Source organism: Arachis ipaensis, chromosome B7 (genome assembly GCF_059453495.1).
Source record: "Arachis ipaensis isolate K30076 ecotype BB chromosome B7, ASM5945349v1, whole genome shotgun sequence".
Lineage (NCBI taxonomy): Eukaryota > Viridiplantae > Streptophyta > Magnoliopsida > Fabales > Fabaceae > Arachis > Arachis ipaensis.
The window spans coordinates 130,476,571-130,495,387 of NC_142442.1; the positions used below are offsets into that span (position 1 = coordinate 130,476,571).

Sequence of the window (18,817 nt, forward strand, 5' to 3'; positions counted from 1 at the left end):
GGATGTTTGAACATGCTTCAGGATTAGCCTTACAGAATAAGATGGAATCATCAGCAAAGAGGAGGTGGTTGACCTTGAGACATCGTCTATGTATCTGAAAATCTTGAATTAGTCTATTTTGTTCTGTCTTGTGTAGCAAGAAGGAGAGACCTTCTACACAGAAAAGAAAAAGATAGGGAGATAGAGGATCTCCTTGTCAAATACCTCTATTTGGTTTGAAGAAACCATAGGGTTGTCCTTCCACAATGACAGAATAAGAAACAGTTGTCACTAATTCTCGAATCCACATGATCCACCGGGAGTCAAAACCAGACTTCTCCAATATAAACCAAAGAAAGTGCCATTCCACCCTATCATATGCCTTACTCATATATAATTTTAGCGCCATTTCATTTTTGAGTCCCCTTTTTTTGTTCTTCAAGTAATGCATACACTCGTGAGCAATTAGGATATTATTAGAGATTAATCTGCCTTTAATAAAAGCACTCTGCGTATGGCTAATTAGTCTATTCATCATACCCTGAAGTCTATGTACAAGTACTTTAGAGATAATCTTGTAAAAGACTGAGGATAGGCTTATTGGTATTACCTGAGTCATATCTTTAGTATTAGAAATCTTGGGAATAAAACAGATCTGAGTGTGGTTAAAACCCTTCAAAATTCTGCCCCTTAAAAAGAAACTCTTAACTGCTCAAAACACATTACCACTAAGTATGTTCCAGAAGCTTTGAAAAAATTTTGCTGTCATACCATCATCTCCTGGAGCACTTTGAGGATGAATGCTAAATGTTGCACGTTTCACTTCCTCCATAGTCATTGGTCTTTGAAGACTACGGTTCATATGAGCTGTAACCTTAGGTTCAAAATCAGTAAATAGAGATTCGGGGTTCTCATGACAAGTGGAGGAGAAGATGTCCTTGAAATACGATTCAGCCACAGAAGCAATACCAGCATTTGAGGTAGCCACTTCACCATCACTGCCAGATAGTTGCCAAATTTTATTCCTTCGGGTTCGATTTCTAAATTTCTATTGGAAGAAAGCTGTATTTTGATCACCAGATTTGAGCCATTTGACTCTAGACTTATCTTTCCAATAAGATTCCTCATTTTGCAACGCTTTTTCAAGTTTGTCCTCTATTTCGGAAATGATGTCACCTCCATGAATTCCTGCTAAATGAAGTTCCTCTAATTCAGACTGTAGTAAATCAATCTCCACCTTCAAATTAGATTTGTGTTCTTGCTGCCATCTGACAATCTTATGCCGACAACGCTTTATTTTTTGAGCTAGGATATACATGGCTGAACCATCAATCTGTTCGTGCCAAACCTCTCTAACAATCTGCCTTATTTCATCATTGGAACACCATCTTTCTTGAAATTTGAATTGCCGTTTAGATCTCTCAGTTCTCGGATTAGAGTCTAAGAGAAGAGGGGAGTGATTCGACCCTGATTCTGATAGTCTAAGAACCGTTGCATTGGGATAGAGTTGCTGCCAATCAACTCCTACAAGGAATCGGTCCAGTCTTTCTTGTATCCACTCATCACTACTCCGTCTATTCGACCAAGTAAATGGTCTTCCGACCATACCAATATCAATTTGGGAATTATCATCAATAAAACTGTTAAAGGTTTCAATAGAAGAAGAAGATTTAACACCCCCACCTGCTTTCTCCACTTGATTAGAAATGGCATTAAAATCACCCATTAACACAACCTTACCATTGAACTGTTGGACGACTGAAGTTAATTCAGCAAATTGAGCTATTCTATGTTGATCATTTGAACTGAGATAAACACCTAGAATACGATAGGGATCATTAGAACCAGCTGTCAGAACTGATGCCGCAATGAAAAATCTACCATGCTGTAAAATCTGAACAGTGCAACTATCCCTCCATGCCATTGCCAACCCCCTAATAATCCATCTGGATCCGCAATAAACCATTCCTTAAAACCACAAGATCTTAGTTTTCCTTCAACTTGTTGAGATTGGTTTTTTGTTTCACAGATAAAACCAACCTCGAGGGAGTAGGATTTGTAAATCCCTTTAAGATTGTGGATTGTCAAGGGTCTCCCCAAACCCCGACAATTCCATGAGAGCAGCTTCATATTTCTTTGGGTGCCACTTGAAGGCTAGCACCCTCCACCGTCATAGCGTTAGAGGCGAAATCCTTGAGATAGATTCTCTTGAACAACCAAGGCGAACCCCTCTCAATTCGAGTCACATCAGAGTCATTCTCAAAGAAAACTTGAAACCGGTTCTTGGATTTTTTGACTACTCTGAATCCTTCTGGTTTATTCCATATTACCTAGAGAGCTCCTTCCATGATACCTACGGAAAAGATCTGAGAAAATCCTTCCAGACAGGCTCTGTGTATAGGCTTGAATTCCTTCAGAAACATCTTCATAAGCTAAAACGATCAAATCATCCTCCTGATCACTATCAATTATATGGGGGTTTTGAGTCTTTGATTTGTTGCACATGGTGTAGAGAAAATCAGGAATGGTATTTGATGATTCCAGAGTGAAATAAGATATATGGAATGAGTGAATTAGAAAACGGAGTGAATTAAAAGAGAAATCTAGCATAGGAATGAATTGGGAGAGAAAACGAAAATTAAGGAACAAGTGGGGGTGAATTAAAAACAGGAAAAAAATTAAGAGAAGAAAGTAGAAGAAGATGGAAAAGACTTTAACGAAGAAAAGAAAAAAAAATGTGTAACCATGGAGGCTGCGCAGTAAAATCCTAGCAGAGCGTGGACGATTCCATAGGGTGCTAGATAAGGAGTACGTACTCCCGCTTCAAGACTTTTTAGTGAAATCAGAGACTTAGTTATAACTTCACTCTTAATACACATAATTAAATATTAAATATCTAAAATTTAGTGAATAATAAATTCATTATATTACCTTATTTTTGTAAGAATATGAATATCAAGTTATAAACACCTTAGAACTGAATAAATATAACAACTTTTTAAACCTAATTCAAAGCATATCTTTTCACGAAAAATAAATAAATACAAATACTTTTTTTCACAAATCGAACATGGTAACTTTTATTTACCAATTTATTTATGTGGTTCACAGGCAACAGCGCAACACTCTCGTGAGATGGCTCATGTCTCAGTCTCACATACTCATTAGCAGAGTTTTTCTAGCATTTTTTTAATAGTTAAAAATTGCAAAAGTCATCGAGTAATTGTAATCTGTTGAAGATTTTATAAGTGCTTTGATATGATTTTGCATGTAATGTTAACTATTAAAAAATCCAAATCATAGCTATATGTACGTTGAAATCATATGCATTACTTTTCTTGTTTTGTGCTCCTTTTTTTAGTTATGCATGAATTATGAAACACATAAGTTTTGACATTTTGGGCTTAAATAATTATTTTTTAGTTGTTACTTAATCTATGAGATTATTTGAACTATTGAAGCTATGATCAAGCATTTAAATTAGCCAACAATTATCCCTTACGGTTAATATATAATACTCTATTAGGATTTTTCTTAATAGAGTCCAAAACACAGTTGATCTCACATTGACCATAAAAAATACATCAATTTAGTGGTGCTTTCTATAGGGAGTCATGGCTGAACAGGGAGGTAAAAAGAATGTTGGAAGGGATGAGTTTGAGGGAGAAGAAGATGAAGAAGTTATTTTCTTTGATGAAAAGGAGGTAGAAAAAAGTCTTTAGAATTGTACTAAAAGTTTGATTGACAGAATTTTGGCTGATAGATCGTTTAGCCTAGGTACGATGGACGGAGCATTGAAAACCATCTGATCTCAACTAGTTGGGTTTAAAGTATTAGAGTTTGGAGGAAATTTGTTCCAATTTTTTTTGTAAAGGAGACTGATATATTAAGGGTAGAAAACGAGCACTATGACTGTTTAATAATTATGTCATTAATCTTAAACGCTAGTTGGAGGACTTTAATGAAGCAAATGACACTCTGTTTCTGGTCCCGATATGGGTATAATTATGGGCAGTGACGGATCCAGAAATTTTAATATGGAGGGGCCGAATTTTAAATGATTTTTTTCATTCCATAAAAATAATTAACATATAGTTATTAGAGTTAGTTTTTTAAAAGATTTATCAAAATATATATGTTCTTGTATGGATACCTGAAGGAAAAGCTCGGTCTCTGGGAGTCGATGCTGAGTTGTTTATCTTCGGCGCCGACCTTTGAGCTTGGTAATCCGAGCTTTGCTCCAAGGAGATGTCCAATTTCTCAGAGTGTGAGCAAGGAACAAGGGGGGAGTGTACCTGCAAAGGCACTCCAAAATTTAAGTTAGTATTGAGAATTCAATGTGTCCTCTTTAAGAGAAGATGTTGTACCTTTATATGCCGAGTAAAATAAGTCAGTTATGCTTTTGTTTTATTGTCTGAATTGAAGAATAATAATAAGGCTTAATGGGTGATGATGTCTGGTCTGACGTTACGATTCTAGTATGTAGGCCGTTGAACTTGGCTTGTAACGTGTAACGCCGATCTGTGTTTTATTTGGCCGAGTTATGAGTTATTATGCCGAGTTATGACCTGATATTTGTAACGGTCGGATCATAGCCCCCAAGCTTAGCCTGAGAATGTGTTTAATGAAGCAGGTTGAGCTTATTAATGGAACGTAGATCGGTTATTTAGTGACCGAGTAACTCGGTCAATTGGGTGAGGCCCTGTAACCCCCAGTTCAAAATGCTTTATTAAACATTTAATGATGGTAAATTGTGGTTTTTTAGTGACAGAGACATAGCATTAAATACACGTGCGTGGTTCCAATGTAGTTTACATTTTTTGATGTAACTGATTTGACTGAAGGCAGTGGAATCAAAATATGTGGGTAAAGTGTGTTTAATTAAAACACTCTTGGAATCCTGAAGGGTTTCACTTGGGCTCTCTTTTATTTTTTGTTTATCAGAGGCATTTGGAAGCAAAAAATGAGTAAACGAGGTATGTACTAACTTCTCTGTTCTTTTTCCTGTGTTTGTTTGTTTTTCTTCTTCTTCTCCTCTATCATTTGTTGGTTTCGGATGGGTTTCGAAAGGGAGAAAAAAAGAGAAGATTGATTGGTCCTATGACTGGGTTAATGAGGACGTGAAGAATCGTGTATCTTTGTTTTTGGATGAAGATGCTATTAAGCATATTGATAGTAGTAAGATTGTTAGGGTGGGTGCTGGGGTTCGGTTGGAGTTACTTCCCTATTCTTCAGGTGACAGGATTTTTCACAGAGGGGAGGGTTTTGAGTTTTTCTATATGTATAGTAATGTTTTGGAGGAGTTGAGGGTTAGACTTCCATTTACTGATTTCGAGTGTCAAGTGTTGAAGCAGCTGAACTGCGCACCTTCCCAACTGCATCCTAATGGATGGGCGTTCCTTCGGGCTTTTGAGGTTCTTATGGATTTTTTGGAAGAGGAACCAACTGTGGAATTGTTCTTTTCATTATTTCAAGCTAAAGGGGTTTGGAAGGGGGGTTGGGTAAATTTGAACAGTTCGCCGGGTTTTGGTGTTTTCAAATTGTACAAATCCTCTTTCAAAAATTTCAAGGAAATGTATCTAAAGGTGAGAAATTCTAAGGGGGAGTTCCTTTTTTATATGGACGAGCATTTTGGGGAGAGGTTTTCGGTCTGGTGGTGTTCGGAGCTGCAGAGTATTCTGGGCCCAGAGATTATAAATGCAAGGAATGAGTGCATCATAGAATACCTAACTGAGGCTGTTGATAGGAAAAAGCTTATTTCGGTGTTTGATTTGCTTCAGTGGGAGGATAATAGGGAAGCCGTTATAGAATATTTAGGTGAGGGTTTGAATATTTGTGTTTTTAGTAAGGTCGATTTGTAATGTAACTGTGTGTTTTGGCTTCTTTTGTAGGTGAAAAATATCCAGGAGTGTCTGCTGCGACTTTGAGGTCAATGGTAAAAAGCAAAAATTTGGACAAGGAAGGTTCGTCGTCTAAGGTTGACAAGGTTGCAGGGGTTGGCGAGGTTAATTAGCCCAATCCGGGCAGGAGAAATGTTGTGGTGAAAAAAAGGAAGCATGAGTTGGTGGATTTGTCTGATGAGTCTGAGGATTTTCCAGACGAGGTTCCAGTAGGAGAGCTGAAAATGTTTTATGAGAATCATAAGAAGTTGCATGACTTGGCCGAGCAAAGTGATGGTTCATCTTTGTGGGGGAAGGATTTTCCATATATGGCCGTTACGGATGAAGTTTGTCAAGGACCGGCCGATGTGACTTTGGCTGGTGAGGTTGGTGACGTTGTCATCGACCAGTATATGCAGGTATGTACATGAGTGACTATTTTATTTTTTGATTTGGTATGTGTTTGATATAACGTTCTGTTTATCGTTTGAAGGTTGTCGGACTTTGGCTTGCGAGTTTGGGGCGTAGCCAAGAGAAGAAACATCGTCAAGTGGTTGAGCAGAAGCCAGATGTGAAGTTGGAGGAACAGTTGGGCTTGAAGAGTGCAAGGGTTACAGAATTGGAGAGTAAGTTAGCGAAGCTTGATATAGAGTTAAAATTGACGAAGGAAAATTATGCAAAAGAGGTGGAGGATATTAAAAAGAAGGAGGCTGATCTGTCGAGTATGAGTACTTGGATGGTGGAGTTGACTGCTGAATTAAAAGGTTTGGAAAAGAGTAAGGAGACAGCGATCCTAGATTCCTTTCTTGAGGGGTTTGAGCAAGCTTCTTTGCAAGCCAGGTTCTTAGCTCCTAATGTTGAATTTGATCAGATGGATCTGGGTAAGATTGTTCGGGATGGGGCCCTGGTTGAAGATGACGGTGCTGAAGAGGAGGGGGGTGAAAATGTTCAGTAGGCTGTGGTTGTTGTGGATAATTTATTTTTGGGAAATTATTTTGGTTTTCGGTTGATGTTTTATTTGTAACATTTATTTTGCTACTATTTTTTGGAGAAAAAACAACTTTGGATGCTTCTGATTGCATGCTATGATTATAATATAATATTATTGATGTATGATAAGTGGTTTGTTTATCTGGTTTGTGATTGTGGCTTGAAGCCAAACATGTTTATTTAGGTAAAATTGTTTTTGTGGTGAGATGCCATGAATTTGATGGAGAAGTACCATTGAAAGGCCGAGTAGGCCGAGTTTATTGAGATGCCGATTAATAGGCATTGATAGTATTTTATGTAACTGGATTCTGTTTAATGGTCGGCAGTAATTTTTGATAAAGTCGGTTTCCGAGTTTTTGCTCGGCGATCTGTTATTAAGATCGGATATTTGTTTTGACTGATATTTGCCGAACGGTCGGGTTCGGATTGTAATCGGCTATCTGATTGAAATGATAGTATCACAGTGTTCGGATTCTGACTAAGATAAGTTATTTGATGGATTGATTAATGAACTCTGAATGATCGGATTCCGAGCTAGATCGGTTATTTGATTGATAAATTCTGAATGATTGGCTTCTGATTAAGATCGGATATTTAGTTTGACTGAGAGGTTCCGAATGATCGGTTGCGGAGTAAGTTCGGTTTGTTTGACTGATAGAGTTTGATTGATCGGATTCTGAGTTAGATCGGTTAGTTGTTTGAAGGATAGAATCTGAATGATTGGATTCAGAATATAGATCGGTAGTTCGTTTGATTGATAGTATCCGAATGGTCGGAGTTAGATTATAGTTCGGCTGTTTGGACTGATTGTTACCGTATGGTCGGTTCAGAGTATAGATCGGTGGTAAAAATATCAAATAAATAAAAAGTATTATATCCGAATGGTCGGAGGTAGATTATAGTTTGGCTTTTTGGACTGATTGTTACCGTATGGTCGGTTCGGAGTATAGATCGGTGGTAAAAATATCAAATAAATAAAAAGTATGAAATGCAAAGAATATTGACTGGATAATAAATTTATTTATTGTGAAACCTTTGATTTCAAAGGCCGAGGTAGGCTAGCCTCGTTAAAACCTCTCCAAGCAAAACCCTTTTTGGGAAAAATCTTGGTAGTAGAAAAAGAGTACTTGCCTATCCCTGGTTTTAACTGTAATATAGCTTTAAAGAAGATACATTACAATTATTAGGCAGATCTTACCATCTAAGGTTTGTAGTCAGTAAGCTCCATTGCCGATGACTTCTGTGACTCGGTAAGGGCCTTCCCAATTGGCTACTAGTTTGCCATGGGTTGATGGTCGTCTAGCTTATTCTGTTTTCCTGAGCACAAGGTCATTTACTTGGAAAGACCTTGGGTGAAGTCTTTTATTAAATCTTCGAGCGATGAGTTGTTGCATAGCTAATTGTTTGATTGCTGTGGATGATCTGACGTCTTCTATGAGGTCAAGTTCGGTTTGCTGAGCTATGTATTTTGTAGTTTTGTCGGCCATTTCAGTGCGTAGTGAGGATTAGGAGATCTCCAATGGTATCATTGCGTCTGAACCGTAGACTAACCAGAAGGGTGTTTCATTTGTGGTTGAGTGAATTGTGGTGTTGTGTCCCCATATGATCTCTGGAATAAGCTCGGCCCAGAGGCCTTTTGCATCATCCAGTTTCTTTCTTAGAGCATGTAGTATTACTTTATTTACAGCTTCTGCTAGCCCGTTTGTTTGTGGATGCTCTACTGATGAAAAGTGTTGTTTGATTTTTAAGTCCGACAAGAAGGATGTGAATTTTTGATCGAAAAACTGGCGATCATTATCTATGATAATGTGCCGAGGAATGCCGAATCGACAAATAATATATTTCCAGACAAAAGAAAGCATTTGTTGTGATGTGATATTGGCTAGGGGCTGTGCCTCTATCCATTTGGAAAAATAATCAATTGCTACAACCAGGAATTTTACCTGTCCTGCTGCTGTGGGGAAAGGGCCGAGGATATCTATGCCCCATTGGTTGAACGACCAACTTACCTCGGAACAGTGTAGGAGTTCGGCCGGGAGATGTGTGATCGAACTGTGTTTCTGGCAGTTGTTACAGCTTTTAACTTTTGCTTGGCAATCCTGTCGTATTGTTGGCCAGTATAATCCAGCTCTGAGGATTTTTGAAGACAGACTTCGGGCTCCGAGGTGTGTACCACAGATCCCTTCATGTGCCTCGGCAAGTGCAAGCTCGGCTTCTGTTCTGCAAAGACATTTTAATAGCGGACAAGAGAATCCTTGTCTATATAGGCAGTTGTTATAAATTGTAAAAAAGGATGCTTGTCGGCGAAATTGTCGGACATTTTTGACATTGTCTGGAAAGATTCCTGTCCTAAGATAGTCTATGTATAGAGATCTCCAATCTACTTCCTGTGTTACACTTAATATTTCTGTGAGTTCGATGCTTGGCTTAAGCAATGTTGACTGATAAAGGGATGACCTGTTTGGTTGAGTACTGGCGAGTTTAGACAGAATGTCAGCTCGGCCATTACTCTCCCTGGGTATGTGATGTATTTCGTATTTTAAAAAATTTGAAAGTAAATTTTGTACAATGTCAAGGTATTTAGAAAGAAAAGGATCCTTTACTTGGTATAAGTTGTTTACCTGCTGGACGATAAGTAAGGAGTCGCAGTATACCTTAAGTTCGGTGATGTTTAGGTCGGCAGCGAGTCTAAGGCCGGCAATTAGGGCTTCATACTCACTTTGATTGTTGCTTGCTTTAAATGAAAAATTGAGGGAATGTTCGATGATGTTGCCCTGGCTATTATCAGGTATGATACCTGCTCCACATCCTTGTGGGTTGGAGGACCCATCGACGTATAAAGACCATTTGATGTAGTCTTCGGTTGTGTCTGGTACTGAGAACTCGGCGATGAAGTCGGCCAAGAATTGGGACTTGATAGATGTTCGGCCTTCGTACTTGATATCAAATTCCGATAGCTCCACCGACCATTTTACTAGTCAGCCAGCCAACTCAGGTTTTTGAAGGACTTGTCGCAAAGGATGATCTGTCCGAAAATGGATTTCATGGCTCTGAAAATATGGTCGGAGTCTTCTGGCCGAGAAGACAAGGGATAGGGCCAGCTTCTCAATGCTCGGATATCGAAGCTCGGAATTCTATAATGTTTTGCTGGTAAAATAGATCAAAAACTGCTTCTTTTCCCTTTCTGCAACAAGAGCAGAGCTTATAGCCCAGTTAGTGATAGATAAATATAAGAATAATGGTTCCCTCTGAATGGGTGGGTTTGTAAGATTGGTGGTTTTGAAAGATTTTCTTTAATAACTTGGAATTCTTGTTCGCAGTCATCAGTCCAGCGGAAAGTTTTTTTCTTTTTTAAAGTTTGGAAAAAACATAAAGATTTAGAAGCTAGGCAGGGTAAAAATCTAGAAAGTGCAGCAAGTCTCCCTTTTAATCGCTGGACTTCTTTAATGGTTTGTGGGCTTGTCATGTCTAAAATAGCTCGGCATTTTTCTGGATTTGCCTCGATACCTCGGCTTGTGAGCATGAAGCCAAGGAATTTACTGCTATGGACGCCAAATGCGCATTTCTCGGGATTTAACCGCATGTTGTATTTTCTTAGTTGAGCGAAGATTTCTGCGAGGTCGTCAAGGTGATTGTTGCCGATCTTTGTCTTGGCGACCATATTGTCAACGTAGACCTCAATGTTCCTGCCGATCTGTTTGGCGAAGACTTTATCCATTAGACGCTGATATGTTGCACTTGCATTCTTAAGGCCAAATGGCATGACTTTATAACAATAGTTTCCATATTCAGTAATAAAGGCTGTCTTATTTTGATCGAATGGATGCATTTGGATCTGGTCTTATTCAGCAAAGTGCTCCTCAAAGGACTTTGATAGGTCTTGAAAGCGAGAAATAGAACCTGCAGGCAAAGAACAAAACCAATCAAGTGCAGGACGGATGAGCAGATAATTTATACGCTTTTTGGCATTGTTTTTACATAGTTTTTAATATGATTTAGTTAGTTTTTAGTATAATTTTATTAGTTTTTAAATAAAAACCACATTTCTGGACTTTACTATGAGTTTGTGTGTTTTTCTATGATTTTAGGTATTTTCTGGCTGAAATTGTGGGACTTGAGCAAAAATCAGATTCAGAGGTTGAAGAAGGACTGCAGATGCTGTTGGATTCTGACCTCCCTGCACTCAAAGTGGATTTTCTGGAGCTACAGAACTCCAACTGGCGCGCTCTCAATTGCGTTAGAAATTAGACATCCAGGGCTTTCCAGCAATATATAATAGTTCATACTTTGCCCAAGTTTAGATGACACAAACTGGCGTTCAACGCCAGCTTCCTGCCTTATTCTGGAGTTAAACGCCAGAAACAGGTTGCAAAGTGGAGTTAAACGCCAGAAACAGGTTACAAATTGGTGTTCAACTCCAAGAAAGACCTCTCCACGTGAAAGCTTCAATGCTCAGCCCAAGCACACACTAAGTGGGCCCCGGAAGTGGATTTCTGCATCATTTACTTATCTCTGTAACCCTAGTAACTAGTTTAGCATAAATAGAACTTTTTACTATTGTATTCAGGGATCTTTGGACGTTTAGTTCTGAGATCATGGAGGCTGGCCTCTCGGCCACGCCTAGACCTTGTTCTTATGTATTTTTAACGGTAGAGTTTCTACACACCATAGATTAAGGTGTGGAGCTCTGCTGTTCCTCGAGTATTAATGCAAAGTACTATTGTTTTTCTATTCAATTCAAGCTTATTCCTATTCTAAGATATTCATTCGCACCTAAGAACATGATGAATGTGATGATTATGTGACGCTCATCACCATTCTCACTTATGAACACGTGCCTGACAACCACTTCCGTTCTACATGAAGATGAGATAGAATGAGTATCTCTTAGATATCTAATACATGGGACCGAGTCCGAGATATTAGAGTCTTCGTCGTATAAGTTAGAACCCATGGACGACCATTCCTGAGATCCGAAAAGTCTAAACCTTGTCTGTGGTATTCCGAGTAGGATCTGGGAAGGGATGGCTGTGACGAGCTTCAAACTCGCGAGTGCTGGGCGTAGTGACAGACGCAAAAGGATAGTAAATCCTATTCCAATATGATCGAGAACCGACAGATGATTAGCCATGCAGTGACAGCGCATTGGACCATTTTCACAGAGAGGACGGGATGTAGCCATTGACAACGGTGATGCCCAACATACAGCTCGCCATGGAAAGGAGTAGGAATGATTGGATGAAGACAGCAGGAAAGTAGAGGTTCAGGAGGAACGAAAGCATCTCTATACGCTTATCTGAAATTCTCACCAATGAATTACATAAGTATCTCTATCCTAGTTTATATTTTAATTATGTTTTAATTATCAATTTTCTATAACCATTTGAATCCGCCTGACTGAGATTTACAAGGTGACCATAGCTTGCTTCAAGCCGACAATCTCCGTAGGATCGACCCTTACTCACGTAAGGTTTATTACTTGGACGACCCAGTGCACTTGCTGGTTAGTTGTGCAAAGTTGTGACAAAGTGTGATTCATGTTTGAGAGCACCAAGTCATTGGCGCCATTGTTGATGATCACAATTTCGTGCACCAAGTTTTTGGCGCCGTTGCCGGGGATTGTTCGAGTTTGGACAACTGACGGTTCATCTTGTTGCTCAGATTAGGTAATTTTATTTTATTTTTAAGCTTTTTTATTTCTTATTTTCGAAAACAATACAAAAAAAAGTTCTTCTTTTTCATTTTTCCCAAAATAATCTTCGAAAAAACCAAAGAATTCTTATAAAATCATAAAAACCAAAAATTTTATGTTTCTTGTTTGAGTCTAGTGTCAATTTGTAAGTTTGTGTCAATTGCATCTTTTTAATTCTTCTTAAAATTTTCGAAAATTCCTGCATGTTTTCTTCATGATCTTCAAGTTGTTCTTGATGAATTGCTTTGTTTGATCTTTGCATTTTCTTGTTTTGTGTCTTTTCTTGTTTTTCATATGCATTCTTGAATTCTTAGAGTCTAAATATTAAAAATTTCTAAGTTTGGTGTCTTGCATGTTTTCTTTTCTTAAAAATTTTTCAAAAATAAAGTCTTGATGTTCATCTTGATCTTCAAAGTGTTCTTGGTGTTCATCTTGACATTCATAGTGTTCTTGCATGCATCATTTGTTTTGATCCAAAATTTTCATGCATTGAGTCTTTTTGATGTTTTTCTCTCTCATCATTAAAATTCAAAAATCAAAAAAATATCTTTCCCTTCTTTCACTCATAAATTTCGAAAATTTGAGTTGACTTTTTCAAAACTTTTTAAAATTTAGTTATTTCTTATGAGTCAAGTCAAATTTTCAATTTAAAAATCCTATCTTTTTCAAATCTTTTTCAAAAATTAAATCTTTTTCATTTTTCTTTCATAATTTTCGAAAATTTTAAATTGATTTTCAAAATCTTTTTTTAATTCTATTTCATATTTTCAAAATTAATGCTAACAATTAATGTGATTGATTCAAAAATTTTAAGTTTGTTACTTGCCTAGTAAGAAAGGTTCAATCTTTAAATTTTAAAATCCTATCTTTTTGTTTCTTGTTAGTCAAGTAATCAACTTTAATTTTCAAAATCAAATCTTTTTAAATTTCTTTTTCAAATCTTTTTCAAAATAAGTTTCAATCACATCTTTTTCAAAATCAATTTCAAAATCTTTTCTAACTTCTTTTCTAACTTCTTATCTTTTCAAAAATTGATTTTCAAATCTTTTTCAATTAACCACTTGACTTTTTGTTTGATTTTAAAAGTTTACTATTTCAATCATATCTTTTTCAAAACTACCTAACTAATTATCTCTCTGATTTTTGAAAATCACTTTCCTTCCTTTTTCGAAATTTCTTTTCAATTAACTATTTGTTTTAAATTTTAGTTTGATTTAATTTTATTTTTCTTTTTAAGTTCTCGAATTTTAATTTATTTAATTTTCGAAATTCTCTCCTCCTCATCTCTTTCTAAGTATTTTATTTATCTACTAACACTTCTCTTTCACCCAAGAATTCGAACCCACTCTTCACCTCTGTGTTTGGATTCTTATCTATTCCTTCCTCTATTCTTCTCTTCTTATACTTACATAAGGAATCTCTATACTCTGACATAGAGGATTCCATATTTTCTTTTCTGTTTTCTTCTTCTTCATATGAGCAGGAACAAGGATAAGAACATTCTTGTTGAGGCTGATCCTGAACCAAAAAGGACTCTGAAGAGGAAGCTAAGGGAAGCTAAAGCACAACTCTCTGGAGAAAATCTGACAAAAATTTTCGAAAAAGAAGGAGACATGGCCGAAAATAATAACAATGCAAGGAAGATGCTTAGTGACTTTACTGCACCAAATTCCAATTTACATGGAAGAAGCATCTCAATCCTTGCCATTGGAGCAAACAATTTTGAGCTAAAGCCTCAATTAGTTTTTTTGATGCAACAGAATTGCAAGTTTCATGGACTTCCATCAGAAGATCCTTTTTAGTTTTTAACTGAATTATTGCAGATCTGTGATACTGTTAAGACTAATGGGATTGATCCTGAGGTCTAAAGGCTTATGCTTTTCCCGTTTGCTGTAAGAGACAGAGCTAGAATATGGTTGGACTCTCAACCTAAAGATAGCCTGAACTCTTGGGATAAGCTGGTCACGGCTTTCTTAGCCAAGTTCTTTCCTCCTTAAAAGCTTAGTAAGCTTAGAGTGGATGTTCAAACCTTCAGACAGAAGGACGGTGAATCCCTCTATGAAGCTTGGGAGAGATATAAGCAACTGACCAAAAAGTGTCCTTCTGACATGCTTTCAGAATGGACCATCCTGGATATATTCTATGATGGTCTGTCTGAGTTATCAAAGATGTCATTGGACCATTCTGCAGGTGGATCCATTCACCTAAAGAAAACGCCTGCACAAGCTCAGGAACTTATTGACATGGTTGCTAATAACCAGTTCATGTACACTTCTGAGAGGAATCCTGTAAGTAATGGGACGCCTCAGAGGAAGGGAGTTCTTGAAATTAATGCTCTGAATGCCATATTGGCTCAGAACAAAATATTGACTCAGCAAGTCAATATGATTTCTCAGAGTCTGAATGGATTGCAAGCTGCTTCCAATAGTACTCAAGAGGCATCTTCTGAAGAGGAAGCTTATGATCTTGAGAACCCTGCAATAGCAGAGATGAATTACATGGGGAAACCCTATGGAAATACCTATAATCCCTCATGGAGAAATCATCCAAATTTCTCATGGAAGGATCAACAAAAGCCTTAACAAGGCTTTAATAATGGTGGAAGAAACAGGTTTAGCAATAGCAAGCATTTTCCATCATCCACTCAGCAACAGACAGAGAATTCTGAGCAGAATCTATCTAGCTTAGCAAATATAGTCTCTGATCTATCTAAGGCCACTTTCAGTTTCATGAATAAAACAATGTCCTCCATTAGAAATTTAGAGGCACAAGTGGGCCAGCTGAGTAAAAGGGTCACTGAAACTCCTCTTAGTACTCTCCCAAGCAATACAGAAGAAAATCCAAAGAGAGAGTGCAAGGCCATTGATTTGACCATCATGGCCGAACCTACAAGGGAGGAGAAGGACGTGAATCCTAGTGAGGAAGACCTCCTGGGACGTTCAGTGACCAATAAGGAGTTTCCCTTTGAGGAACCAAAGGAATCTGAGGCTCATCTAGAGACCGTAGAGATTCTATTGAACCTCCTTCTGCCCTTCATGAGCTCTGATGAGTATTCTTCTTCTGAAGAGAATGAAGACGTCACTGAAGAGCAAGTTGCTAAGTACCTTGGTGCAATCATGAAGTTGAATGCCAAATTATTTGGTAATGAGACTTGGGAAGATGAACCTTCCTTGCTCACCAATGAACTGAATGCATTGGATAGGCAGAAATTACCTCAAAAGAAACAGGATCCTGGTAAATTCTTAATACCCTGTAACATAGGGACCATGACATTTGAGAAGGCTCTGTGTGACCTGGGGTCAGGAATAAACTTAATGCCACTCTCTGTAATGGAGAAACTTGGGATCTTTGAGGTGCAAGCTACCAGAATCTCATTAGAGATGGCAGACAACTCAAGAAAACAGGCTTATGGAGAAGTAGAGGACGTGTTAGTAAAGGTTGAAGGCCTTTACATCCCTGCTGATTTCATAATCCTAGACACTGGGAAGGATGAGGATGAATCCATCATCCTTGGAAGACCCTTCCTAGCCACAACAAAAGCTGTGATTGATGTGGACAGAGGAGAGTTGGTCCTCCAACTGAATGAGGACAACCTTGTGTTTAAAACTCAAGGATCTCCTTCTGTGACCATGGAGAGGAAGCATGAAAAGCTTCTCTCATTGCAGAGTCAACCAAAGCCCCCACATTCAAACTCTAAGTTTGGTGTTGGGAGGCCACAACCAAACTCTAAGTTTGGTATTGAACCCCCACAATCAAGCTCCAAGTTTGGTGTTGGGAGGTCCCAACAATGCTCTGAACATCTGTTAGGCTCCATGAGAGCTCATTGTCAAGCTATTGACATTAAAGAAGCGCTTGTTGGGAGGCAACCCAATGTTATTTAATTATATCTATTTATTTTCTATTGTTATTTTATGTTTTTTTAGGTTGATGATCATGTGGAGTCACAAAAACTACTAAAAAATCAAAAACAGAATGAAAAACAGCATTAAAAATAGCACACCCTGGAGGAGGAGCATTCTGGCGTTTAACGCCAGAAACAAGCATCTGTCTGGTGTTTAACTCCAGAAACAAGCACCAAGCTGGCGTTTAACGCCAGAAACAAGCATCTACCTGGCGTTAAACGCCAGAAACAGGCTACATCTGGGCATTTAACGCCAGAAATAAGCAGCAGTCTGGCGTTAAACGCCAGGATTGCACAGCAAGGGCGTTTTACACGCCTAATTGGAGCAGGGATGCTAAGTCCTTGGCCCCACTGGATCTGTGGATCCCACAGGATCCCCACCACTTCTTCTCTCCTCTTCACACCTTTTCATAACTCTCTTCCCCAAATACCTTTCACCAATCACCTCACTCACTCTTCCCCATCATATCTACACCACTCACATCTATCCACTCTTCCCCATAAACCCCACCTACCTCCAAAATTCAAACCCTTTTCCCTCCCAAACCCAACCCTCATGGCCGAACCCTAAACCTTCCCCACTCCTATATAAACCCCTCATTCCTTCTTCATTTTCACACAACACAACCCTTTCTTCTTACCCTTGGCCGAATATACACCTCTCTCTCCCTCTTCTATTCTTCTTCTTCTTCTTCTCCTTCTTTCCCTCTTCTTTTTCTCGGGGACGAGCAAATATTTTAAGTTTGGTGTGATAAAAAGCATTGCTTTTTGTTTTTCCATAACCATTAATGGCACCTAAGACCAGAGAAACCTCAAGAAAGAGGAAAGGGAAGACAATTGCTTTCACCTCTGAGTCATGAGAGATGAAGAGATTCATCTCAAAAGTCCATCAAGATGACTTCTACGAAGTTGTGGCCAAGAAGAAAGTGATCCCTGAGGTTCCTTTCAAGCTCAAAAAGAATGAGTATCCGGAAATCCGACTTGAGATCCGAAGAAGAGGTTGGAAAGTTCTCACTAACCCCATTCAACAAGTCGGGATCTTAATGGTTCAAGAGTTCTATGCAAACGCATGGATCACTAGGAACCATGATCAAAGTATGAACCCAAATCCAAAGCATTGGCTTACCATGGTTCGGGGGAAATACTTAGATTTCAGTCCGGAAAATGTAAGGCTGGCATTCAACTTGCCAATGATGGAAGAAAATGCACGCCCCTACACTAGAAGGGTCAACTTTGATCAAAGGTTGGACCAAGTCCTCATGGACATATGTGTGGAAGGAGCTCAATGGAAAGTTGACTCAAGAGGCAAGCCGGTTCAATTGAGAAGACTGGACCTTAAGCCTGTAGCTAGAGGATGGTTGGAGTTTATTCAACGCTCAATCATCCCTACTAGCAACCGGTCTGAAGTTACTATAGACCGGGCCATCATGATCCATAGTATCATGATTGGGGAGGAAGTGGAAGTTCATGAGATTATACCTCAAGAACTCTACAAGGTGGCTGACAAGTCCTCCACTTTGGCAAGGTTAGCATTTCCTCACCTCATTTGCCACCTCTGCAATTCGGCTAGAATTGACATAAAGGGAGACATCCTTATTGAAGAGGACAAGCCCATTACTAAGAAGAGGATGGAGCAAACAAGAGATCATGGACCTCAACAAGAGCATGAGGAAATTCCTCACCATGAAATCCCTGAGATGCCTCAATGGATGCACTTCCCTCCACAAAACTATTGGGAGCAAATCAACACTTTCCTAGGAGAATTAAGTTCCGACATGGGATAAATAAGGATGGAGCACCAAGAGCACTCCATCATCCTCCATGAGATTAGAGAAGATCAAAGAGCTATGAGGGAGGAGCAACAATGACAAGGAAGAGACATAGAGGAGCTCAAGAGCACCATTGGTTCTTCAAGAAGAGGAAGACGCCACCCTCACTAAGGTGGACCCGTTCCTTAATCTCCTTGTTCTTATTTTCCTGTTTTTCGTGTACTATGATTTATGTTTATATTTGTGTCTTATTACATGATCATTAGTATTTAAGTGTCTATGTCTTGAGGCTATGAATGTCCTATGAATCCATCACCTCTCTTAAAGAAAAAATGTTTTAATTACAAAAGAACAAGAAGTACATGATTTCGAATTCATCCTTGAAACTAGTTTAATTATTTTGATATGGTGACAATACTTTCTGTTCTCTGAATGAATGCTTGAACAGTGCATATGTCTTTTGAAATTGTTGTTTATGAATGTTAAATATGTTGGCTCTTGAAAGAATGATGAAAAAGGAGACATGTTATTTGATAATCTGAAAAATCATAAAAATTGATTCTTGAAGCAAGAAAAAGCAGTGAAGAACAAATCTTGCAGAAAAAAA

At 38.4% G+C, this 18,817-nt stretch overlaps 2 protein-coding genes and 1 non-coding gene across 6 annotated transcripts in view; 1 reads left to right on the plus strand and 2 right to left on the minus strand.

Annotated features, from left to right (window-relative positions):
- LOC107605903 (uncharacterized) overlaps positions 1 to 3,340 on the plus strand; it is a 54,502-nt gene extending 51,162 nt beyond the window's left edge. For all 4 annotated transcript variants that reach the window (XM_088493859.1, XM_088493858.1, XM_088493861.1 and 1 more), the window contains one exon: positions 3,091 to 3,340. The gene's annotated coding sequence lies outside the window, so the exon portion shown is untranslated. The remainder of the gene's footprint in view (positions 1 to 3,090) is intronic.
- LOC148554131 (uncharacterized) lies at positions 1,028 to 1,903 on the minus strand. Its single transcript, XM_088495002.1, has 2 exons — positions 1,710 to 1,903; positions 1,028 to 1,619 (listed from the first exon to the last, which is right to left on the minus strand). The coding sequence occupies exons 1-2, from the start codon at positions 1,901 to 1,903 to the stop codon at positions 1,028 to 1,030; spliced, it is 786 nt and encodes a 261-aa protein (XP_088351128.1).
- An 11,206-nt stretch (positions 3,341 to 14,546) lies between the features above and the next one.
- On the minus strand, positions 14,547 to 14,654 carry LOC148554132 (small nucleolar RNA R71). The gene has a single exon (XR_015893529.1). It is a non-coding gene; the product is annotated as a small nucleolar RNA R71 (small nucleolar RNA).
- Between the last annotated feature and the right edge of the window lie 4,163 nt (positions 14,655 to 18,817).

Coding starts and splice junctions, on each gene's coding strand:
- LOC148554131 (XM_088495002.1), bottom strand. CDS start 1,903: ATGGCATGGAGGGATAGTTGCACTGTTCAGATTTTACAGCATGGTAGA. Junction 1,620..1,709: donor CAGTTCAATGGTAAGGTTGT/GTTAATGGGTGA, acceptor AACCTTTAACAG/TTTTATTGATGATAATTCCC.